We start from the raw sequence: 27570 nt of genomic DNA, 5'->3' as shown, positions 1-27570 counted from the left end.
AATAAACCAACATATCCAGCATGTTATTGGTGTTTGTTTTATCAATTTAGAGGGACAAAAAGCAACGTAGATTCTGATAATATCAGAACACTAAACAGTAGAGGGGAAAAGTAAATGTAACTGCCCACTGTTATTTTAACCATCACCAGTGTCCTCTCAATAATAACAATGACATTTTAAACTTTTTTTTTTATTCAAAACATTAAACTAGAACATTCTGGCAAATGGTAAATTATGATGTTAAAGTGTTAGGTTCAAAACATGAAGAGAGAAAAGAACGATAAGAATATTTAAATTTAATGAAATTAGGACAGAAAATTTGAAGCCAAGAGTGGAAAGGAAAACAAACTAAGATTTCAATTACTTATGCAGTCCTAAAATAATCCTTTTATTCATTGATACCTACTAACATTTAAAATTACTAATAAATACTTGTGAAAGGTAGAGCATTCAAATTTCCATTTGAAAGTCTATACTATACAAAAACAGAAGACAAAGAAATTTAAATGAGAGACATTTAGAAAATAATTAAAAAAATGTAAGTCAACCACTATTTGGAAATATACAAGTAAACACTAATTGTTTACAAATTATAAAAGCAAAAGAAGAAACATGTTGCAAACATTTAATTAGAACAGAGTTTATTGTTAATTTGTCTAATTTGTATTCTACCATGAATATTTTGAAACCTATAGTAAAAACAGCATAGCTTTTAAATTGAATCTTAACTAAGTTGAGTTAAAAAAACACAGAACTCATGTCCTCAAAAGTTGAACAGAGGAAAAGTTCACCATATTTTTTTATAAATTAAAAATGAGTGAAGTCAATTAACTAAACACACAATGTATTTTTTTGGTTAAAAAGCAAATAAAAAAAGAAGAGGGGAAGAGGGACTTAGAAACCTGAAGCCCCATCTACAAAATATTTCCAAGAAAATTGAGAGAGATTCAATGAAATAACCCAGAATAATGCAGTGTGAAAATGGATACTAACTATATCATTTAAGATAGAAACATTCTGAGAAGTCACTGAACCATATCTTTTTTTTTTTAAACTTGTTTGTGATTTGATTGCAGCCATGCTGAGACACCACCTTGAAAGGCTTTTAGTCGAACAAATTGATCCCAGGATTTATGTTTTTAAAGCCTAGTACTTATTTTATTAATCTTTTTTGTTGAACTGCTAAGTTACAGGGCTGTAAACACACTAGTTGTCAAGTGATGGTGGGGGACTAACAGACATACACACAACAGGCTTTCAGTTTCTGTCTACTAAACTCACTCACAAGGCTTTGGTTGGTCCAAGGCTGTAGTAGAAGATACTTGCCCAAGGTACAACACAGTGGGACTGAACCCAGAACCATGTGGTTGGGAAGCAAATTTCTTACAACACGCCTGTGCCTAATTGTTTATAAATTAAACAAGCAAAATAATGTATGAGATTATTTAAAAAATGATGAATACACTTCTATAAAATATGGAAATTGTTGGACTTTGGAAATCATGATGCTTAAAAAAAACAATCCACTATGAAAATCACAAACCAAGAACAGTTTTTCTTTTTTATTTGTTAGTAGCTGTTGAGGTGCCGAAAATCTCTAGCTTCATTATCTGGATTAAAAGGGATAAAAGCAAAATACAACAACAGAGGTTGGTGAAAAATAGAAAGTCAAAAGCAAGATTAATGTTTTGTAAATAAATACAGGGGAGGGGGGGATTAATGTCAAATTAATACCTATTAAAAAGGCTTTCATTTAAAGAACAATGAAAGATTTGTAATGTCATTTTAATAATGAAGTTTTTCTAAGATTTGTTAATCTTGATAAAAATAGGTTACAAAATATGGAATTTAGTCAAGATTTTGAGGAGGTCACACTTTATGTATATATGTATTAGGATCTTTTTACATTCTGAGAGAGAGTGGGTGTGTGTGACAAAATGACTTTCAACAAATGTGTTGTTACATAGTTTAGATGGAGCTGAATGATGTTACAGGAATGGAAGTCAGTCAATTAAACTAAGAGACTGAAAATACAAAACAAGAGATTTTCTTTGCAAGAGGCTCAGATGTAAGCATTTTTCACAATCTCAAAAAGGAAAATGACATTTTGGCAGGTTCTGAATATAATTGGCACAGTTTTGTGTTCAGAATCGTAAACAATCCAATAACCTATGAATTATATTGCTTAAATTGAAAAATTTTGTGATACTGAGATAGATGGTCACTTCTTTTTTTATATCACTTATTCAGGAGGTAAGGGCAGGGCTCATGTATCATTTGAGAGTCTCTGAAACTGGGAGAGAATGGGGAAGGTATCCTCAAACCAGAGACCCATATTTGAGTGCTTGCAACTAAGTGGACTCCACTAGAGATACTAAGGACCAGGTGGTGGTGATAAACTGGATAACAGATTAAGTTTATCACCAAGTAAGCCACGATGAGATTTGAACTCAAAATGCAAAAAGCCAGGGCAAATACTAAAAAGCATCTCAACCAATGCTTTAAAAATTCTACCAGCCCATTGCTCTAGAATAGCATTTTATTGACCCAAAATGATGAAAGTCAAGGCAGACCTTGGTAGATTTGAACTCAGAATGGAAGGAACTGGAATAAATTCTGAAAAGCATTTCATATAATGGTTTAACTCTATTAATTTACTGCCTGATACTTTGGATTGGGTTAAATCATATTCTTTGATTACTGAGAGTTGAAATGGTTCTCTAATGCCAGCCAAAAAATTAGCAGTCAACTTCCAGTAAATGATTTAATGCATAGTGGCCATTGCAAAATCACTTAGCACTCAATGGTCCAGTCCACCAAGGCAAAAACAGATACTATGTAACAATACAACTATTGCCAGCAGCTGGGACACTAGATAATTGAGTCTTTCAGTATCCTGCAATGCTGAGTGGAAGTTCTCTTACAAACACAGGTCATAAAAGGGATGCTTACTCAGCAGAATTGTTTAAACAATTCTATTATTAACAAGCCAAGTGGAAAGAATATGAACAAATTTAGAAGTTAGCGAAATGATTAAAGTTAAATTTGGAACTAAATTGTGATAAAAACACCGGATCCAATATTCGCTATTAATGGAGTTAATAGGCTTGTTCACCTCAATGCTAAAATAAACAATCCAAACCGCAAACCCAAACTTGACAGATTTTTCTTTTTGATATTGTTTTCCAAGGAGAGAGGGCAGATAAAATCCTTAGCCGATAGGAGATTCAAATGAAGACAATACAATTATTATTTTCAAAGAGAGAAAAAAAAAATCAGCAGTTTCATAATTATGTCATTTTATAAAGGAAAGCTAGTACATTGGTAAAAGATTTTTGATGAAAACAAATAATAGTAGAAAAAGAGATGAGGAGCAGAAATTGTTATAACAGAAGCAAAAATAGGAACCAACACAACAGTAAGAATTTAAAGAAGATTCATAAGTTTAAAGAGATAAAACAATTGAGAATTGTTGAAACAAAAAGCGAAGACAAGTTCAATTTCCTATAGGTAACTAACATTTGGACCTTGACATCACCGAATCCTACATGGATTAAATAAGAGTGTAAAATATTGTTATGGGTTGAAGAAAAGTTAAGGAAACTAATGTTATTGGAAAGGGTAACTGATAAATGTGAGGACATTTTAGGCAACTTTTATATGACTACAAATATATTGTGTACTTGTACTTTTTCTTTGTATGAGATACTGGCACACAAAGATTATTGTTGGAAAAATATATATGCAATTCTCACAGACTGTTTCTTTAAACTGTTAAAACTTTTTAAAAAAATTTGATTATGAAGAGAAAAACACAAAACATTAATGACAAGTTGCCATTACACCAGATTTATGCAAATTCTATATTACTGAATAATATTACTATTTCATTAATTTTGTCTACTTTCTCCACACTGGCATCAGTGGTCTATGGTCACATGCCTGTTCTGATATCAACTCTTACATATTTTCAAGTAATGTAATTTATTCCTTAAATTCACATTAATTGCCAAACCTTTTGTTGATATAAGACATAATCATTGTTACCATGAGCTGAACAATTCCATGTAATGACATGCTGATGACAAATACAAATGGCAGGCTTCCATACATTTTCCATGTACCAAATTTTGTTCACATGTCATTGGTCAACTTGAAGCTATAGTAGAGGACAAGGAGTGAGCAGTAGGCCTGAACCTGAAACCACCTGGTTACAAAGCAAACATCTTAAGCACACAGTCAAGACTGTACCTACCATTGTTGTTTTACCTATTCTGCACAGAATAATTTGCTCAATGTAATTATACAAAAACATAAGATATTATAAATCCAGTTTAAACTGAAAAAGAATACATGATAATTATATACTAAACTAATCTGACATTTGCTTAACTGATTACATTATGCATATATATCCAAGGATATAAACAATGGTAAAGATATAAAGAAAAAAATTAGTACCAAAATCAGCCTTAGTAAGTATACATTGGACTGGGTGATCTGTAGTATGTCTGGTTGTGGTGGCACCTGCCTCATAACAATTTGCACAGAGATCATAATCATAGCAGACAAGACATTTGTATCTTTTCCCACGAAAGTTGCCCTTCAAACAGGAATCACAGCTCACACCTACAAGTATAAGAAAAAAAGAATAGAAACACAAAATGAAGAGCAAATTTGTAGTATTCATAACAAAATACACAAGTAAATTAAAGATAGTTTTTTTTTTAATTTTAAATTTAATAGTTTTCTTTTTTTTTTTAGCTCTATACATGCTTCTAAAGAAATGAAAGATAGATAGAAGTCATAAGCAAACTTGTTAATGTAAACCATAATTTATAGAATTATAAAAACATAATTGGGAATATCATCTTAAATGACATATAGTGATTGAGATGGTAATCTCACATTTTGCAATATGTTTATATTGTAACAGAAGGAAAAAGTTTTTGCTACTATTAGATTTCTCATTTGCCATGAGGAAATTAACAGAATATATATCTCAGAAATTTTGTGCATGTTAATCTATAGAAATAGTCTTTGGAAATGTATCTGTATTAGTAATAATGGTGGTTTCAAATTTTGGTATAGCACCAGTAATTTTAGGGAGAAGGGGTAAGTTGATCATATCAATCTCATTGATCAGCTGGTACTTTATAGCCCCCAAAAGGATGGAAAGGGAAGTTGAATCTGGTGGCACTTGAGATAAATAATTCTAATTTTGACATGAGGCCAGTAAATGTAAAGGGGGAGAGGATAAGTTCATCACATCAAACTCAATACTTTGAACAGTACCTTATTTTGGTGACCCCAAAAGGATGAAAGGCAAAGTTGACTTTGGTGGGATTTGAGTTGAGAATATAGAGTCAAAGAAATGCCAGTAAGCATTTTATTCAACTCACTAATGATTCTTCCAGCTCACAGTCTTTATTATGAATATAAAGATAATCATAATGGTTTCTGATTTAGGCACATGGCCAAAAATTTTGAGAGATGGATACAGTCATTTTTAATAAGTACCCAAAACTCATTCAATGGGTACTTATTAAGGATAAAAGGCAAAGTAAAACAGTGTGATTTCAACTTAGAATGTAAGGGACTGCAACTAAATACAGTAAGGCATTTTCTCTGATGTTCTATTAAATTATGCCAATCTATTGTCTTTTTATCAATCCAATAATAAAAAGTGACAAGAACCAAACATATTTCTATATCAGTATTAGGGAAATTAATAAATTTTCTTGATTTCAGTCCATTTTTAGCTTGATTTTAAACAAAGACCACCTTTTACAGATATCTGGTATCATGTTATTCTAGTCAGCAATGTTTTTCCCAAATTTAACTTTTGATACAAATGTTCACAAACTAGAACTAGTGAAAATACAAAACATTAAAAAGTAAAAATTTTATGCTATTGTATGCATAGCAGGATTTGCTTATTTATACTTTTCACTATAATCCCAGTTAGTATTCTAAATTATAGTTTACATTTCAGTCATGTGAAGCTGGCTATGTTGAATTTTCAATTATTTCTCTCAACTATTCCAATATGTAATGATTACTAAGTTCATTCAATCTATATTTGTTTTTCCATGCTAACATGGACTGGATGAAGACTTAAATCGAGGCAGCATTTTATGGTTGGATGCCTGCCCAGTCAAGCAAAGGATTTATTATTTCACCAATCTTTGAAAGAACAGAGTTACAAGATATACTATTTACAGGGAATACAAACATTTTCCTTAAACAGCCTATATACATATATATATATAACCCATGCCAACATGGAAAGCAGATATTAACTGATGATGATGACATTATACACTTATCTCACTTAGTAAGCATTGGGTATCCTAAGGCTAAAGTAGAAAGTATTTGCCCAAGGTGCCACATAGTGACATAGGATTTGAGACGCAGGGTTATGTATGGAAATTTGTACCCACACAGCCATGCTTGCATTTAACTGATACCCAAAATAGAGTAATGTTGGTCAGGGTCACCTTTTCTAGTGTTATTTTGCCAGCTCTTCAAACAAGATTTTAACAAGACCTTACTGTTTCAATGTACAATATTCTAATAATTAAAGAAACAGTAAATTTCATATAAATGTTTTAAAGAAGAAAGTTGTAACTAATGGACTGCCATCATTGCTTTTAAGCCTGCTTTTTCTATGCAGGCATTGTTTAGATCAGTGGTTTTCAACCAGGGTTCCGCCAGTACAGTCCAGGGGTTCCGCAAGAAGTTACAAAAATGCTAAAATCGACAGTAATTTTTAATTCTCCTGTGCAGATATATGTGCATAAGACAATTAAATTATTGCACAGGGGTAACTCAAGCCAGTGGAATGTTTCCTTGGAGTTCCGCTCCAGCAAAAAGGTTGAAAAGCACTGGTTTAGATACTTATTGAGCATCATTTTGCAGCCAGATGTCCCATCCTGCTACCAACCCTTGTTTCTTGAGCAAAATATTTTTATTTCACTGGCCTTTAGATGAAGCTGCAAAGCTTTGGCAGATATTGCCGACAAGAGACATAAACAAGTGCAACACCAGGCAAAGGATGTCAATGTGTCACACTCACACACACAGGCCATCTATGATTTCATATTCATTCAAAAGTTATTGGTTGATCCAATGATATAGTAGAAAACACTTGACCAAGATATCACACAGTGGGACTATTCAAAACCAATTCAGAACCATGTAGCTGTACTCTATATATAGTACAAGCAACTTGTCATAGGTACCATATATAGATGGAGACGTATAATATAATTTATTAAATTACGACTTAAGGAAAACAGGTTATTAATGTCAAATATAAATGCAGTTTAAACAAGGAACGTCTTGCCAACACAATAATTTGTCATGAAATTTTGCAGTAAGTTAACACATCTATTTTATCATGTATGAAGAAGCTATAAAGCCTGCAATATAGATTGGCACTCAGCCAGAAACTCTCTTCATTCTAAAGCAATCGACTCTTAAGTAGATATATTTCAGAATAAGTCTCTTATAATTCAGCATGTTTCATAAAAACAATTATCAATATCTTTTAATGACAAAATATAAATAAAATTAAGCAATTCATTGTTTTTGAAATTTAAGCAAATTATTGCTTTCCTCAGAGATACTACGGAAAATTAAGCTTAGTAACATATGGAGTGTAGTTTGTCAAGAACACCACTAAATATTTTATTAACATTAATGTTGTTTAACCGAATTCAGCAGATTTATGACTAAAAACGTACCAACTATGACTAACCTGTTTTATCCTACTTTTTAAAAAGCTATCACACCTCTGGCTAATAATTTTTGATGCTTCAAGTACTATGCTTTAATGACAAGAAAATGACAAAAATTGAAAGCTTGGATAAGCTCAAAGGATTATTTATGTTTGAACAACATTATTGCATGTCAGCAATGAAAATACCCAGTCATTAGAATTTTTTCAATCATGCTTTTATCTGCCAATATTTTATGAATATTGATAATTTAGGCATTATAAGATTATGATAGCTAGTGTGATGAAGGGCTGTTATTTCTAGCAAATAACCATGTAAAAGTGCTTTCTTTGTTTAGTACTAATTGGCTCTAATTCTATAATTGCTTATTAAAAAATAATTGTTCCTAATTTCTTCAAAAAGTTCACAAATCTATAGTATATTAGTCAACTTCAATCACTGGGAAATAACATTGTATTAAATTGATAATAATTGTGTATATTTAGGGACTGGCTTGCTTTTTGTGCTCATGCATCAATGAGTAATGGTTTTATGGAAAAAAATTATGAAATACCCAATAGCTATCCATTTTTCATTTCCTATTTTTGAAATTTCCAATTGGCTTTCTAAAATTCAGGGTACTATAGAACTTTAATGGAAAAATTGCTTCATATTATCAAATTCCATAAGCCAAACTTTCAAGAATGCATTATTTATGTAACACAGAGAATTGTCTGCATACATTTCCTAGTACAAATACTCATCCTCCAGAGCAAAAGCATTAACGCCTCTTCCCCTTATGAAGAGGATTGGTCTGCAAGAGCTTTGTGCCTATGCCATGTAAAAAGCACCCAGTAAAGTGGTTGGCATTAGGAAGAGCATCCAGCTGCAGAAACCAAGCCCTGAACTTTAGAAAGCAAATCAGACAAGAACCTGGCACAGCTCTCCTGCTTGCCAGCTCTGGTTGAACTGTCCAACCCATACCAGCATGGAAAACAGTTGTCAAAGGATGATGACATACACACACATTTTTTTTTATCAATAATTGGCAGAAGTTACAAGGTAACTCAAAGGCAGAAAGTCGCATGCAATGCCAACACTCTCAAAACTCTCAGGCCTATAGTTATTCTCTAACGTTTGCCAATTACAAATAATAAACATATACTCACATTCGAGTTATATATTTTTCTGTTTGCATTACCAAACCTATGTATATGTCTACATATGTAATATATATGAGTGTAGACATTTTTGTAACTAGATTCAATTATTTTTTAATATCTGACAATAAAATTAAAGTCAGTAAGTACTGGACAAAGAGGGTACTTTTTCATGCTTGCATGAACCAGACAAGACTACAGTGGGACAGGAATTTCTCTACCGTTGGGTGCCTTTCTGATACCAACCCTCGTCTATTTCCAAAGAAAGTAATACTCACCAGCCCAGACATAGTTACCTAGAGAACTGGACACAGTGACACTGTTGGAATGTGTATTTTGTTTATAAAGATTGCAGAACACATCAAGAATTTTTTTGTGGTGAGCTGCAAGCAATCAATACTACCAGTATAATGTGATGCTTTTGTTTACAATCAACCAATGCATATGAAGGCAAGGGGAAATAAGAATTCATTGACATAAACATATATATCCCATCCCTTATATATGTGTGTGTGTGTGTATATATATATATAAACGATGAGCTTTTTCACTCTGTTAACTAATTTCAGTGACAACATATTGCCCAACTTGTGGCCATAGTATTGAAAACCAGTAGACAGCACCCAAACCGTGGGACTGAAACCATAAACACATAGTGCCAAAGCAAACTTCTTAACCACACACCTATACCTGCACCTGTGTGTAATCTCTCTTTTATATATATATATATATATATATATATATATATAGACAGATAGATAGATATTACACACAGAGAATATGATATAGCACAGGAGGACAATGAAGGAACATACTGAAACCACTCCACCAAAATCTCACAAAGGACATAAACATGCTCACCCCTCATCAGTTATTGACAAAAAAATCATCACAATTTCAATGCCTTATTGAGAATATTGTTCAATTTGGAGGCATCAACAGCAAAACACTACTGGGTTATAAATGAACAAACATGAAAGACAGAATGAGACCTCTAAACCAAACTGTGTGAGTGTGTGTATATATATACATATATACACACACACACAATTCACACTTTACTGCATGGTAGATGCATATAGGGATGAATTTTCCAAAAATACCACCTATAGTGTTATCTAATATTCGTTTTGTCTTAATTTTGTTTTGAAGCTTAAGAAATAGAGCAAACATTTAGGCTTTAAGATCAGGTTGTGTTTTCAGAAAACAGAAATATTTCAACACTTTCCATTGGATAATTTTAAAACATTGGGTGGCTTATTTTTTTTATTTTTTTAACTCTAGAAAATCTTAAATCTGGTCTTACACCTGGTCTAATTTCAATTGTTCCTTTCATCCTGCAAAGATTCTATGTAGTAAACTTTACAGAATAGGAAACTCCAATTTTAATTCAGTATGAGTGCTTTTAACTAACACTTAAAATAGATGCCATAAAATGCTAATGAACTGATTGTTGCAAACGAAAATCTGATAATCCAGGTGAAGACCCCACTTCTTTACCCTGTATTATTTAATCCTTGAAGGGCTATAGCAGACCCTCATAAAGGTAGTGACAGATTGAGGCTAAATTTTAAATTCTACAGGTTCATTTTAGAAAAAAATGTGGATGAGGGGGGGGGGGTCCAGATGGCTGTAGAGTATGGAATTAAGGACTAAGCATAATAACCTTTAGCAAGGTATTTTAAATAACATAAATGAGGAGTCACTAAACAAAGTTATTCTTGAGGACAGACCTGCTAATTATGAACAAGTTAATACTGTTCCTCTGGATTTATACAGAAGAAACACCAGCAACTTCACTCTTGCCTTTCAGTGAAGGCCAGCTGCTACAAACAATGAGGCAGTTCAACTATCTCTGCACAACATATGTGCTATAAGCAGCACACCGGCTTTGCCACCACTATATGTAATAAATAGACAGATGTAAACACCTTGTCTCTATATACAATATATATTTGTCAGTTTCATTTTTGTATTGGGATTTCATCAACAACTGAGTATCCTCTTTAACTGTCCAGGGAAATTGCTTACAGACCCACTATTATAAAGCGGGTAAGTAAACTGGATAAACCAATTAGCTTTTATAACACTTTCTTGGTACATTTCTGGTGTGTTAACAGTGTTTTTGTTTTAATGCTATCCTGTGCTACAGAGCCTATGTAAATATTTTAATCAATTCTGTATGTAATAGGCATGTAAACACCTTGTTTTTAAAGAGAGTATCTTTGTGGACAAAATAAAAGGGATCAGTCAGACTTATTTCAATTTCTGTGTTGGGATTATACAGATGAATGTACTTGTACATAAAGAGTGTTTACACATGCCTATTACATAGCGTTGGCTAAAATCTATAGATAGACAATGTAGTACAGAGTAGCACTAACACTAGACATTATTAACACAGCAGTAATTTATTAATGGCTCATGAGTCAGTGTTGACATGAGAAACTATTGAGTATATAACAGATGAAACCAATAACATATGAAAGCTCACAATCTTAAACCTTTTATTACTATGACAAAAATTATTGTTAGCCATCATAAGGGAAGGGTTCTAGTATGAAAATAAAAAAAAAATCAATTCTACTTCCTCCTTAAAGGGCTTACTATACACAAGTATTGTTTACAATAACATCTACCTCACCCTACGAGATATTTATATATACACACATACAATAATACTCATCATCATTTAACGTCCTCTTCCCATGCTGGCATGGGTTGGACAAATATAAAAAAATATGTATATGTATATATAGTGCACAATAGATTGTGGACAAAACAAATGTCAAGTACATCTTAATATCAACAATTTACATAAATTTAGTTTATTTACAGTACCAATTGTCTGTCACAAACAATTGCAAATATTTTTCTAATCCCTAATCACAAATACTTCTTATACTCAGCTGGTATCTATTACTCTAAGATTTATGGCTCATTCAATATATCCACATCTTCGATCCCTCTAAGTGTTCTTTCACTAATGGCTGGTTATAGTGTCATACTGAGTTCTGACTTAGAGCTTTTGTAAAATACTAACATTAGTTGTTACTACAAGCATCACAGTAACCAAAAAAAAAAAAAAAACCGTGTGAAGTATCAGTGAACATTACAAATTAATGAAAGTTTCTAGAGCATATTTTTTTAGTTCTGTATTTCAATTGTATTTTCAACTTGGTTTCCATAGCTGCAAACAGAGGTGGTGCAGAATAAAGATATTCATAAATAAATAGATAGATCAGATTCATTAAATCACTAGTGAACAGTTGTTAAAAATAAGTTGATGGGAATTGCCACTTTCATTTATTTTTTTTACTGATTAAAAAAAAAATTCTAAAATCATGACGAATTCAAGAAAATACAATTCACTGGTCTGTACAGACTTTAGAACAATGCTCCATTACATAATACCACATTGTACAGTTAATATGGCTTTTGAAAGTTAGGAAAACTTGTCAAAAATATGTAAGCATAGGAAAATAACATGAAATGGAAAAAGCATTGTTGGCTAATTGCCTACAAGTTTTCAATATTGCACTTTTTTAATTCAACTAAAATGACAAAGGCATTTGTAGAGCTGTTTCTTGATGTCATCTGAAGGTAATTCCCTACAGAAAGAGAGAGAACTTTTTGAATTTAAAAACAAAAAATATCACAATGATAATTTGTATATTTCCAAAATATATTCCTGTTATTACATCTTAAGTTTGAAATTTGAGGGCAGATTATAACCCTCCCATTTCAAACTTGTGGTAAAACACTTTCATTGAAGGACTCAAAATTGAAATTTTACTAATAATCAGATTTTAAAACCTAAAATTTATTACAAACACAAAATGCTAAATATATTTTTTGTATTATGTGTTTTATTTTCCCGTGAAATCTCCACATAAATCTGATTTAGTTATTTTTACACAAGAATTTTGCAATACCAATTTCTCTTTCTTGAATTGTGCACTGGAAAGCAATACACACACAAAATATGTAATTTGTAAAGAGCTTTAAAATAAATCTTTAAAATCTTTTGATTTCATTATGAACTAAGGGATAAATCCAATTAGTTCATCTAAACTGCACTTGGAAAGCTGACACTTTCAGTTTTGTAGATACACAGCAATATGAGCAACAAGTTGTGCAATACTATTTCCACCCACTCAGAGACCTCTTTTGGAATTTTATCCCATTCCAATGAGTGTAATCAATATTCATAGCTTCATTAATTTCAGCATTACATTTATCTAATGTACTCTCAAAAATGATCCTCTCAATACCTTGTTTTAATTAAAAATTTCTGTGATATATCAATGCTATTTATATTAAACATTCTGAAGGTGAATTTCAATTAAATCTGCTGAGAACTTAGCAAACATATAGTTAGCATATTTAATGAGAGCTGAGAACATGATTTCCCTGAGAAAGTCATAATAATACTGTGGCTCAACCAACTTTGCTAAAATCCAGTTATCTGGTAAGTTGGATTGCGTGCCTATGTAAATTGCTTACAGGTAATCTTTAATTTATTTCAACCAGTATTTTGAAGACGCAAAGAACTAAGCTGACATGTTCACGGAAAATTGAGGCGACAAAATTCCGAAAAATTGAGTATAACGATTTTATTGAGCTGGCACAAGGTCAATTCTTTGTACTAGTGTGGGTAAGTCAATTCAACTGATCTTAGTATAAACTACTGATTCAAATTTTATCGAAGGAGGAAAAACAAAGTCAATGTCGGAGGTTATTACCCAAGACACAACTCTCCCAAAGCAACAAGAAAAAAAAAAAAAGGGGACGAATAATTATAATAATTAAGTGAATACTAAAGATCCGAAACCAAGCTACTATATCACAACATGAAGGACGAGAGAAAAAATGACAAATATGAACTGGACAAATGCTGCTGCATAATGAATGAATTCAATGAGTGGAAGTTTTTACTTTCTCATGCAACATTTGATTTAGTGAGGTTTACATATTTTTTCGCAATAACTTAGAAAATAAAACAGTTCAACGCACAAAAGAAAATTCTGGAAGACAGTTTAAACAGACACCAGCAGAATGTTAAACATCGATGTTAATTTATACAAATTATACGGTCTTTTTAGCTTAAAATATTACATTGAGAATAACAAGAAACAACTTGAGATTATTATTCTGGATTCTACACAAATAACTCTTTCTGTATGTAAAGTGTTAACATGTTAACGATTATAGAGCAAAATTAAACGAATAGGAAGAAAGTGAAAAGGAGAAAAAAAAAAACACTAATCATTTTGAAATCCTTAACACTATTCAGTATTACATTTCATTACTGACTTTTCCTAAACATTTTAATCTAAAACCGTTTATATTGTAATTCATATATCAACCATAGCTGAAAATAGTACAGTATGTGGGTGTTATCTAGATGATTAAATTCTCAAACATTTTCTTATGTAACAAAATAAGTGCCGAATTAACTATTCCTAGTTAAGTGACCATAACATATAGTTTTATATAAATAGAATAATTAACTAAACAATAGGGCCTGACTGCTTAGTAAAACGACAAAAACAGATCGTCACATCAATACTAAAAATAGGTAGAATACTTTCCCAAAGCAAATCAGTATTTGAAACAATATTTTAATGTCAGATATATCACTTTAATTCATTTATACTAAGAGTACCTAAATAAACGACACTCAGTCAAACAGTCTATTTTAGTCACATGCACAGTCATAACAACAACAATAATAAATTTAAAAAGAAAAACAAACAAAAAATCCTGACTTTTACAATTGCTACTTCCTAAAGTAATTTTGCTTAGTTGATCATATGGTAAACAATAAACACAAAAGTGTATAATGACACTGACTAACTCAGAAGGTGTTTGGACAACTGAAGAATTTTAACAATATATTAGAAAGAGGATATTACAAATAAATTTTTTTTAAAAATGGTTCTCTTGTTTTACGTTTTATGCTATAGCTTAGCTTTCGGATATCTGCAACAAAAAGAATACACAATTTATACCGAACATTCAAAGGACGATAATATTATTTAAACAGTTTTAAACCGAAAGAAAGCGTATGACGCATTATGTACACACGCAAACATTAATACATCTGTATGTGTATGTGCAATATAAGTATATATATATATATATTCAGTGAATCATCAGCTTTAAAACTCTACATGCATCGAGTACTCTTTCTCTCATTTTGTACCTCAAAACGCATACATATATATATATATATATATATATATTCAAACTAATGGCCAGCTTGTATCAGACAAGTCTAAACACACATTTTTATCATCTATTGGGTTATTGGAAAATAAACCGCACAAGAAAAAAAAATCATCATTAAATAGAAACTGTAAAATAAATTATATGATAAAAATCGACCCTGTTAAAGACATGTACTTGCAAATATCAAGTTTGAGATTTCATGGTCGATATATCTAGGTGCGGGTAAAATTTTAATATGCAGGGACATAAGAAACGACACAAAAATAAGATGTTGGGACATACAATTAGCTAGGTAAATTTTATATAGATAATTTTTACACACACGCATTATATATTTATATATTAAGCATATATACACTCACACACGTAAAATATATATATTCATAGTATACTTATCGATACAAGTATTTTATGGGCGTTTTTTTTTTAAGTATGTGAAATGATCTTTCGCTATTTTGAAATATGTATGTTTACGAAATCAATGATGATTTCTAGTAAAGTTAATTCTTTTCTTTTAAAAAGGATAAGGCAAAAATAAATCTTTTAAAAGCTCTCTAGTTTGCTGATAAAGTACGTAATATTGTGTATAGATAGCATAAATGCATTTAACTACAGTTAATATATATATACTATACATATATATATATGAGGGGGACAAGCGGCATTAGGACATACTTTCCAAACGCTTTAAAAACAGAACATTACTGATTCTATTCTAATTTTAAAAGCAAACTCTTTCAACTAGTCGTCTAGATTATCATTCAACGATCGACAAACTACAAGAATCTTATTTAAGCAACGAAAGCTAGAGAAAATACATTTCCGAACTAGATAGTTATAACTGGTCATAGACATGGTATACAATTTTTTTTCACCCTTTACTTCCGGGATGTAGTAGAATTTCAGATTAAAATACGTTAAAATATGACACCAAACAGAAGGAAAAATAATTCAGATTAACATAGAAGTGTATTTAAAAGACATTCTACTCTGAGAGAGTAGAACGCGCACTGCGCACATTGTATTATCAAACAACATCTTCAAAGCAGAACGGAGCCATCTTGAAAATTTTACGATGCACTCACCCTCATGGCGAGACATTATAGCTGAACGGACCGCGAGAGTGGCGAGTAAATATTCCGAAAACGTGAACTGATATGGAAGATTATACTCATGTATAGCAAGTTCTGTCTTCTGCTGTAATTATGACTTCTTTTTACAGGTACGTCTGCTTCAAAATTCCCAGTAGGAATTTTGGAAAAGTCGAGGCCATGGTGACGTCACGAGAATATCTCGTCTTGTTTGGTAACAGTGTGATTTGAAGCACTGATTCTTTCAGTAATGCTTTTTAGCAATTTTTAGCATATTTTATCTTTTTATGCAATATTTCCATAAAAAATTCAATTAATTTGGTGTTTTTCTAATTACTTTGAAAAAAAAAATCATTATCTGTCCTAGTGACGACAACTGGTAATACTGACGCTTCCATTAGCGGTTGCTACTCCTGCTGTTTACTGGGAGGTCACTTCCGGTTGTAGCATCTCGTGTGTCATTGTAACATAAACCATGGCAGTGCAAGGTCGTATTCTCGTTTACGGAGGCAAAGGTGCGCTCGGCTCCACTTGTGTTTCTTATTTCAAGAGCAAGAATTTTGTAAGACACCCAATTATATTTATACTTTTTAGTGTATCTCTTTCCCAATAGTACCTTCTTCACATTTGTGATTATTGAAACTAACATTATCTTCTTCATTCTTTTCTACATCTATTTCGTTTGATGAATGAAAGGAAATTAAACAATACTCTACGAGATCTGTTCATTCTATATTTTGGTAAAATTTACATTGTTTTGATAGTGGCTGTGATAAATCGGGTATTTATGATCTGATTGTCGCATCTAATTGCATTTTGTACCGACGTCATTATTATTCTAACTTTACGTCTTATTTTGCGCTGTTTTCGTTTTCCTTATAATCAATGCTTTTTCTCTCATTCGTACTCTTGAATACATTACGATTTTTCCGAATGATCCATTTTTTTATAAAAATGAAACTGAATTTACCTGTACTTCTAGAAACAAAAAGAAAATCAAACCGACGCTTATGATTTGTGTGTGTAAATATATATGTATATATGCACACTCGTACATAAAATTATGGGTCTATATTACATTTAACTTTCATTTTTGTAAATCTTTATTAGTTACAACAATTGATTTAAAATAAAGTTTTAAATTATTTTTATATTTATATAAGGAATATTATCTTCAAATAAACCCTAGTTATATATTCCCAGTCATCGGGGCCTATCACCTTTTTAAATTTATAACCCCACACTGTAGTAATTCACTAAATTCCTGTATACTTTTGTAGTAAGTTAAAAATGTGCTTAAACAGTTAGACTCTGCTTCGCTGATGAGGTCGAATAAGACCGAAACACGCCAGGATTTACACCGTACTTTTAAAAACCAAACCCACTGAAATTTAAAGGATAGTCGTAATCACCCTGCCAGAATTAACTTTCACTAAACATGTAATTAAAACTTCCACATTATTTATAAGTTTTCATACAGCAGGTGTCCCTTGGTATTTTCTCCCTAGCTATTTACTTATAAATAGGTTGCTAAATATTCAGTTATTCCTCGAAGAATTTGTTCATATATTAGTCCGGCCTATTGATTAACTGAAGAAACTGGAGGAGAATCAACGCTGTTATTCTGTCATTCTACACTAGTAGAATTTAATCTTCTCCCATTCTGTTTTTTTTTCCCCCAATTGCATTAATCTTTCTTTTCAGTACAAGACTTTTTTTTTTGTTTTTAATTTTTAATCTTCGTTTTCAAAGCAGTTATCGATCGACACAATACCATGACAGGAACACCTGCCATTTCATGGTGCCATCGATCACTCTCTCTCTTCCAGGAATAGTATATGTGTCTCTGCTCAGTTTTCTCTTACGCTGATTGCATTTGGGATATATTGATGTTTTTTTTTAATATTCATCCTTGCTATAGAGAACTAGATTTTTGATTTTCATGTCTTATTCTCCGAATTATCTGGCTTAAATGAGAATGTGTGTGTGTATGCGCGCACACACGCACACACACATGCTCTCTCACACACGCACGCACGCACAATGCTCACACACACACCAGTTTATCAGTATATATTCTCGAAATCGATACAAGCCAATTTTCCATCATTATACTTAGTGTTCTTCATAGAGATGCTATTCCAAACGATATGATGTGACACAAGAGTAATGGTTGTCCTAAGGGAGAAGGCGTTGAGCAGCAGAGAAAGTACCATAGTTTGTAAAATTGAGTTTTAAAGAATTATATGAATGAAAAGTTGGTTTTAATAATTAAGAGGTGGTAGAGACAAAATTTTTTTTTTACTATTTTATTTTTGGAAGACCTAGATTTTATTAATTTGAGGAACCCAAGGTTCGTTGACAATAGTTGGGAATATTTTGAGGTTTTAAATTTAAATACAATTGACAAAAAAATATTAAAGTCCGTATTAAAAAAAAAAAGTGGAGAGAATGAGAGAGAAAAAAACGCCCCTAAGACACAGCAGATTTTTTCCTCTCTCTGCAGTTTAAGTATTCTATATTTTCCTTTTCCGCTGGTCCTTTTTCTCTCAAGGGTTGTATAGTTATGCAAATTTACATGTTTAATGTAAGCATTGGGTAGTGTTTGTCTACTATCCCAGGTCGACCCTGATCAAGCAGACCTATGCAGTAGGTACATTTTTGCTTGGTACTTGTAAAAACGTAAACGAAAAAACCACCTTATCTCTTGGTCCTAGTTAATATATTTTCAGCTTAGATAATAGGTTCAAAACTTCACTGCATTGTTAAGAAAACAGAAAAGAAATTGAGATATTAATGTGATAAGGAAATAAAAAAAAGTTTCAGATAAGACTCTTCTTTGAAGGATTCCCATTCTCACTCAGCCCTGCCTTTTAAGCATTAACTGTTTCTTCAAATACATCAGCATTTCTCCGTTTTTGCGCTTCTTTTTATTTAACTGACACTTTCTGATAATCACTTTGTCTTTTCAAACTCAAGCCATCACTTTTAATATCCTGATATGCCTCTGTGGCTATATACACTATTAAGGTACTGGAAGCCACTTGAAAAAAAAAATACAACTATATGATTGAAATATTGGCTATAGGATGGGATCTATATTTCATTGATGCATAATGTAATAAATTACATGGGAGATTGTGTTAACCCAATTAGATTATCATAGAAATAACTAGTGTTCACAGAATGACAGCTGTGTTAAATTTAATGGTTACAAATTCAGAGCCCTTTAACTACATTATAAGACTTCTGGTTATTATTTTTCATAAATATAATATTCTATTATGTATTTGCATACTAATTTGTTAATGCTATATTTATTATAAAATTATATTTAATGATGAATTTTATTTATATTTATGGGATTTGTAATTTATAAAACCATCAAATATTGTAATTGAAATATGCAAAAATGTATAAATCCCATTACAGAAACAATTATAGTAAGAGATGACTCTCTTTAACATCTTCAGTATATGAAGCTTTTTATTATAATGTAGCCCTGCTTACAGAGGTAATTGGTTCAGATTTGTGATTCAGTTCCATATTAGGAACCACTTTTATGGATGCATTTTTGCACTTGAGTTTCTTTAAGTTAAGAATAAGAACCAAACTACCTGGGGAATACTACCTGCAATGGGCTAGCATCCTATCCCAGGATGTATCACTTCCAATTAACTCCAGTATACATACCAGAGCTAAAACCAGAGACCACAAGTCTTTTCATGAAGACTTGAAACTTTTTTTTTTATGAAATAAGCGTAAGCTAAGATCACTAAAATTAAAAAGATCAGACTTTCTTTTTTTTTTTTTTGTGAGAATAAAATCTGAAATACATGGAATCTAGTGTTGGTTTCTACTGGCAACAATTAGTCTACAGAGCGTGTAGTTTGATAAGTACAATTAGTGTGCTTGTGTCCTTCCTTCTTTACTCTCAGCTGAAGAGCAGGGAGTTGAAGTTTCACATCTTTTATTTGAGGTTATGACACTCTTCCAGAAACTCCCTTATTTAGCACATTGTATGGGATAATATTGTAAATTTTATGAGATAAATCACTAATTGCCTTATTACATAGCAGGGATCAGGAGATGAGCTGGTAGAATTGTTAGCATATAATTCTATCACATGCCAACATGAAAAAAGCAGGTGTAAAATGAAAATGATGGCTATTAAAGCAGTTTACTGATAATTTAAAAGATTTTACAGTTATATTAGATGTTAAACATTTCTTTTGTTAGGTAGCACTGACGTTTTACATAGGCTGAAGGTTAAAGAACTTTGATCGCTGGAAATGGGACACATTATATCTAAATATGCATATTCATGCGAGTCAAGGGGGTGGAGAGAGAGAGCTTGACATGCTCAAAAATAACTAACTCTCCTTCAAGTCACACTCTTTCTTCTTGAAGAAAGATATTTTGGTCTGTCATCAAGGTGTAGTGGTCTTGGCTGCAACACCTTTCAAATAGTTCTCAAACTGACAAATATCAGCTAACTCCCTTCCTCCAGAAAATAGGGTAATTGTTTGGGTCCCGACCCAACTTTATTAATGTGAAGACAACATATTTTACATCTGTACAATTATTTTTTTCTTTCCCCAATATGGTGATGGACTAAAATCAAGACTACCTTGATTTTAGTAAAACTGTCAATTTGCCTGTTCCCTTTTCAATCCTCGCAGCCCCTCCTTCAGGAGGACATGTCCTTGTGAGAAATATGGTTTTAAGTAACGGCAAACCTCGGGCTAAACAACAGTAAATTCTAAATATGAGCTCCATATAGAATTAAAACTTTAAATGGGTGTGAAACATATGCAAGATAACTTCCCAAACATAATTGTTTATATGAAGCTAATTAACAGTAATTCAAGTAATTATACAGATATAATTCATTGAGTAAAATTTGCTTTTACTCAAATAGTTATTTTTTAGACTGTACCCTGAATTATTTCGAAATCAATCAGCATGCTGTGTAGTTGTCGGTCCTCACTCGCCTCTGGAATTCTGAAACTTAGCAATGAATTGGGGAAAGTTAGGGCCCTGAAATAGTTTCCCATGTAAATGCTTTATTGGCGCAGTATGTTTGATCGCCCCATTCTATGTAGTAACACTTCAGTTTTTTTTTTTTTTCTGTCACAGATTGTTTCAAAGGCTATAATTCCCACGAGTCTTCTGCAACCGTTCCCATTCCTTGCCCCCATATCCTAGTTTTGTTTCAGATAGAGCTAAATTCCTGTTATCTTTCAATTTATCTCATTCTTTTACATGTTCAGAAGCAGAAGCATGTAGAGCGTTGATGGGGTGCTTGAGAAGACAGTGGTTGATAGGGGAGTAGAAGTATGAAATAATAATAAGGATAATAATAATAATCCCATATTTAACGATGTGGGGTGAAAAGTACAGTTAGAATGAGTGATGTGGGTAAAGGAAGAAGTCCTCATTGGGGTGAGAAAATTTTTTCTTAGCTGGTTAACTCTTGCTGATTGATATTGCTTCTCCCGTCTCATACTTATATACATAGCATTATTTTTGGAATATTATTGTGTTTGCAAGTTAGCAAGACACAAATATAAAATGTGTTTGTCTTAGCAAGGACTGCTGCAGATGTTTTATCCTGGGTCATCTCTAATCAAAGAAATCTTTGATGAAAGGTATTCCAACAGTGACCATCCCGTCTTTTTACGGGTATATAAGGCTATATTATCCACTGTATCCCGTTTTTTTTTTTTTTATTTGGTAGGATGTTATTTGAGGGAGATTTGGTTGCCATTTTTTGTTAGTTGAGCAAACCTGTTTGTACATTGGCAAAGAAACAAGTATATCTAAAATATGTGTGTGTTGGCAAAGTCAAGGGTAGATCTGAAAATGAGAAGTAAACATTTGTTTTAAAAATAAATTGTAAGCTCTTAGAAGCATGCAGCTGTTCTTGTTTGATGGGATGTACATTCAGAGAAAAGATTTATATCTTACAAGAAAAGTAGTCTCATCTAAGAAATGGAAATTCTTTTCTATCAAAATGTTTTAAAACTCATCTTTTTCAAATTCATTGCTTATAAAACTTTGTTCACTGTGTCAGAGAAAGGTTGGCTGGGAAACAAAAGCAGTAGAAGGCTGAATTTTGAGGGGGATTGGTTTGGCAAAGGGTTTAACCCTCTAGCATTCAGACCAGCCATATCAGGCCCAAATATTCTGCCTTTTTTTATGTTCAGACCTAAACAGATCAGGCCTTTCACAACTACCCTGCAGTGTCATTCTAAAAGTAAGCAATCACATCCTTGAAATCTGAAAGCAATGAGATAATGCATGATTAATTCAAAGTAATTTGAATGAATAAGCATTACATGTACTGGAGTAATCTGAATGCTAAAGGCTGAGGGATGAGTGTCTCAAGTAGGGACCTGTCTGGGGAGAGCTGGCCAGCCTATTGTGGCACAGTACCCTCTTTCACTAAGTGGTAATTAACAAATTTCTCCTTTCCATACTTGTTAAAAAGTCCAGATTGTTTTAATCAAAAAATTACTGACGGCGAAAATTTGATATTTAGATGAAAGCTGCCTTGTGTGTGTCTAATTGTTCTGCCCCCCCCCCTCCACTACTTGACAAACAGATTTGGTGTGTTTATATTTCTGTAACTTTGTGGATCAACAAAGAAGACCAATAGAATAAGTACCAGGATTAAAAAAGCTAACTGAAATAAGATAAAAAAACAAATTCATATTATTAGTACATTTAAATAACAAACAAAAAATTTAGAACAAGAAACATTACAATGTAAATTTCAAATAAAATACTGATCACTTTGTTACTGCTGTTCACAAATCATCCATATATGTTGGTATTTGATTATAATAAAAAGCAAATGTAAATAAATAATTTTTTAAGTGGCGGAAGTTGAAGTTGACAAATGTAAATAATATTGTGTAGAATATTGTTAAAAAAAAACCCCTTGAATGGAATACTTTGATTAGATGGCTCTGTAGAATTCTTGGCTATTGGTCTGTTGATTCAATGGGCAGGTAATCCAGTTGATCAAAGATCATTGACACTTGGAGACCCATTGTATATATGTAGAAGATTGTTACAAAGGAACAGATTGTGAAATCTGGCATTTGGAGCAAATTTAAGCCTTTTCTGTTTTGTTTTAGTGTAGGGAGGGACTAGACTTGTTTTCTTATGATAAGTATAGTATTTGTGTCTTGATACTGTTGAAAGAGATTATGTAACCAATAAAGGATGTTTTTAGGGTCTTCTTTAAACATGGAATTAGGGTATTTCTGATATGATAGATAAAGGTTGTTTGTGGATGATACTTTTGTGTGTGGAATGTTGAGATGTAAGGATGGCTTCATTTGCATAAAAGTCTTAAGTAATAATAAAGTATTATAATAATGTTTCGTCGTTAATATAGAGAAGGTAGTAAGGTGGTGAACTGGAAGAAACGGTGTGTTGGGCAAAATGCTAAATGACATTTTGTCTGTCTTTACATTCTGAGTTCAAATTCCATTGAGGTCAACTTTGCCTTTCATCCTTTTTGGGTTGATAAAATAAGTACTAGGAGTTGACATAACTGACTTACCCCCTCCCCCCAAATTGCTGACCTTGTGCCAAGATTTGAAACCAGTATAGAGAAGGAAGTGTGTGGGGAAACATTACAAAGCCTTAGAGTACATCAGAAGTTGATAAAATGTGTGTGAAAGAGAGAGGGAGGTGGGGAGAGAGACCCAGCAATGCACACTGTACTGATTAGAAAGGAAACTTTCAATCCTAAAGAGAAAATGGGATTAGGATGGAGCTCAGCGGAGATTGACTTCGTGCATTTGCAGGCGTTCTTTCTGTGTTACTATAGAAATTTGCCACTCTTATTCCAATCAGTGCTTGAAAACCTGTTGCTAAATGTATGTTCAGTCTGTATATTTATTTGAAGGACTTATTCAAGAGAAGTGCTCACTCAGTTGAGTGTTTTTCTATTTGCCAGCTGTTCAAACAATGTATCAAATAAATTTTACATTTGATACTAAAAACAATTCTGAATTGTTTATATATATTTTTTTTTAATAGGCACAGGTATAACTGTTTCATTAAGAAACCTGCTTTGCAATCAAACCAGTTTCAAGTTCAGTCCCATTGCATGGCACCTTAGGCAGGTGCATTCCACTATATCCCTGGGTTGACCAATGCCTTTTGAGCGATAAATGGAAACTGTTGAATCCTGTTGTATTCATGTGTGTGTGTCTGTTTCTCCATTTGTATTACTCGACAACTGGTGTTGGTTTGTTTACATTTTGCAGCTTAGCAAAAGAGACCAATAAAGTAAATACCAGACTTAAATGGAAATAAGTATTGGGATTGATTGCTTTGATTAACCCTTTAGAATTTAAACCACCCATATCCAACCCAAATATTTTACTTGTTTTATGTTCAAACTGGTGAGATCTGGCCTCTCACACTTTCCCTACAATTTCATTATAAAAAGAAACAATCATGTCATTGAAATCTTGAAGCTACTGTTTCAAGCACTTTGCGCAACCATATCAGGAATTAGTAGGTTCTTGTTGTGAAGGATTCATCTTCATCATCATTGTCATTTAACACATGTTTTCTGTTGGCATGGGTTGGGCAGTTTGACAGGAGCTGGTCAGCCAGTGAGATGTCCAGTCCTCAGTTGTCTGTGTTGGCATGGTTTCTACAGCTGGATACCCTTCCTAACACCAACCACTTTACAGTGTGTGCTGGGTACTTTTTATGTGCTAACGGCACAGACACACTTACATGACACCAGCACCTGCAAGACAAAGACCTTTCAGCTGGGATAGGGAGTGGGGGGCATGGCCATAAAAAAACATGCCTGTTTGTATGGATGGTCACGATTTTACTTAGCTTGATGTGTCTTGGAGCGTTGTTGTAATTCTGTACTGAAGACAATTGTATAAACAAATTTCTTCAAAAACTACAAACGTACAAATATACAAATAAAATGCTATGATGCTTGTGCTTATTTTAAAAGTCTGATCTTTACATTTTCTTCAGATTACTAGCCTTGACATTATTAGACATTTAAATTTTGTTTCTCACAAATGAGATAACATTTTCCAGAAGAGAAGAAAAAGGAAAAAAATTTTTTTTAATTCAAGAAAATATTTTGAAGCTTAATATATTTGTTTCTACTTTTATGCATATTAAACAGAAAAATAAGAAAAGCAATCTTTAAATCTTAATAGACGCTGACCCAAATTGACATCCATTTTCCCTGCATTCTGATATTTTTTGGGAAAAGCTGTTATCATAATATATGTTTATTCTTGCCTGTTTTAAAAGGGTTTATGCTACTTAATAAATTAATGTCAGTTTTTGGTCTATATTTCTAGTATTCCAAGCAGCCATTGGATGAAAATGCTTGACGCTATTTATTTCAGCTTCTTATGTTCTGATTTCAAATTCTGCCAAAGTCAACCATACCTTTTTGTTCTTTTGGGTTTACTAAATAATGTACCAGTCTGGAGCAGTAAATTGGTGGAGTTATTAAAGCATCAGCCTTGCAGTAATTTGTTTTGGCTCTTCATGCTCTAAGATCAAATCCTACCATGGCCTACTTTTGTGGCAAACTTAATCTGTTATCCACTTTAACACCACTATCTGGTCCTTGGTTGTTGAACATAACAGAATTTTTTGCTTTCTTATCAAGGCTTGTTACCAGTTCAATTAGCTTTACTCCACACAAAGTGTGTGATTTGGTTTTTTTGGGCTGTGTGTGATTTGGTTTTTTTGGGCTGTGTGTGGCATCTTGGGCAAGTGTTCTACTACAGCTCTGGACTAACCAAAGTCTTGTGAGTGGATTTAGTAAATGGAAATTGCAAGAGGCCTCTGAGTGTGTGTTAGTCTCCTTGTCTTGACATAATATGGTAGTGTTAAGCAAGTTTCTCTGTCATGCAAGCAGTGTCCTTTGTTGCCAATCTTCCATGAAAACATGACTAGTCATGGGGAAATACTACTTCACTTTGGAAACAGGTGAGGGTTGGTAATGGCATAAGCATCCAGCTGTAGAAAATCCATCTCAACAATTTCCATCTGACCCATGCAAGCAGGGAAAAGTAGACATTAAAATGATGTATCAGTTTTTGTGGTTGAGGTCATAAATACCAAGTTCTCCGTAGATAACTGAAGGCAATACAGTGTTAAACCAGACAGGAACTGGATTGTCGACTTCTTTCCGGATCCATCCTCTCGTCATCTATAGGTGTTCTATCATCTAATATATTTTGAATTGTGAAATTGCTATAGTTTCAACCAAAGCTGAAAGTATTTGTTTTCCAGATACTTGTTTCTGTGATGTGGAGAGCCAGAAGCCTTTAACTCTCTGGCATTCAGATTTCTCTCTCAAACATAATGCTTATTTATTCATATTGTCTTGTAGCATCAAGACTTCAATGATATGACTGTTTATCTCTTATAATGACACTGTAGGGCAGATGTGAAAGGCTAGATGTGGCTGTCCTGACCATAAAACAGGTAGAATATTTGGGCTAGGTATAACAGGTTTAAATGCTAAAGGGTTAAAATGTACAAGAATCTGGGACTGAATGGTAAAGAAACAAAGCTACAATAATGCTACAAGGCTGGGAATGGTAGTGACAGTCTGGTGACATTTATGTATCATTCAGATTCCTTTTATTTTGTCTTTCTGTTCTCATATTCTATTGTCTGACTGAACCAGTCTGATAAATCAATACTTGTGTGTGTTTGGTGGTGGTAGTTGTGACAGAGAATACATAATGTTGAGCTTATGTGGAAGCTTTTGTGTTCAGCCCACTAGAAATAGCAACCAAATTCTCCCTCAGATCTTATTCTATTTTGAAAAGCAAATGGCTTTTTGGATAATGTAGCACATCATATAATTCTTTCTTTTAGATGTGGAATGGTTATGGCTTGAACACAGTTGGTCAGAGCTAAGCAACACCTAGATATCATCAATTGGTTTTAGAGCTGCATTTTTTTTTTCTTTCTTATGAATTTGTGAAGTCATCATCATCATTTAACATCAGTTTTCAATGCTGGCTTGGGCTGGACTGCTTGACAGGAGCTGGCTAGTCAGAGGACTGCATCAAGCTCCACTGTTTTGGCATGGTTTTTATGACTGGATGCCCTTCCTAATGCCAACCACTTTACAAATTCGACTAGGTGCTACCTCTAGTGAGGTCTGTTTTGGCATGGGTTTTATGGTTGGATGCACTTCCTAATGCCAACCACTTTACAGAGTGGGTTGGGTGCTTTTTACATGGCACCAACACTGGCGAGGTCTGCTTTGGTATGATTTTATGTTAAAAAATGACCAGTGTGCTGGGCTTGAGACATTTCCAGTATGGCGTT

General features: G+C 32.8%; 2 protein-coding genes across 5 annotated transcripts in view; one reads left to right on the top strand and one right to left on the bottom strand.

The window, feature by feature from the left end:
- Window positions 1-16609, bottom strand: part of LOC115219743 (E3 ubiquitin-protein ligase KCMF1) — a 59427-nt gene extending 42818 nt beyond the window's left edge. For 2 of the 4 annotated variants that reach the window (XM_029789973.2, XM_029789972.2), the window contains exons 1-2: window positions 16201-16608; window positions 4462-4629 (exon numbers count right to left, since the gene is read on the bottom strand). In XM_029789973.2, the coding sequence (XP_029645833.1) occupies window positions 4462-4629; window positions 16201-16216 (184 nt within the window). In that variant the 5' untranslated portion in view covers window positions 16217-16608. Of the gene's footprint in view, window positions 1-4461; window positions 4630-16200 lie in introns of all 4 variants that reach the window. The other 2 variants (XM_029789971.2, XM_029789974.2) reach the window with 2 other exon arrangements.
- A 7-nt stretch (window positions 16610-16616) lies between these two features.
- Window positions 16617-27570, top strand: part of LOC115219744 (dihydropteridine reductase) — a 29456-nt gene continuing 18502 nt past the window's right edge. Inside the window, exon 1 of the mRNA XM_029789976.2 lies at window positions 16617-16768. Coding sequence (XP_029645836.1) covers window positions 16682-16768 — 87 coding nt within the window. The 5' untranslated portion in view covers window positions 16617-16681. The remainder of the gene's footprint in view (window positions 16769-27570) is intronic.

Source organism: Octopus sinensis, linkage group LG15, assembly GCF_006345805.1.
Source record: "Octopus sinensis linkage group LG15, ASM634580v1, whole genome shotgun sequence".
Classification (NCBI taxonomy): domain Eukaryota; kingdom Metazoa; phylum Mollusca; class Cephalopoda; order Octopoda; family Octopodidae; genus Octopus; species Octopus sinensis.
The sequence above is the reverse complement of the archived record's forward strand: the minus strand, read 5'-3'. Positions and strand labels throughout refer to the sequence as shown.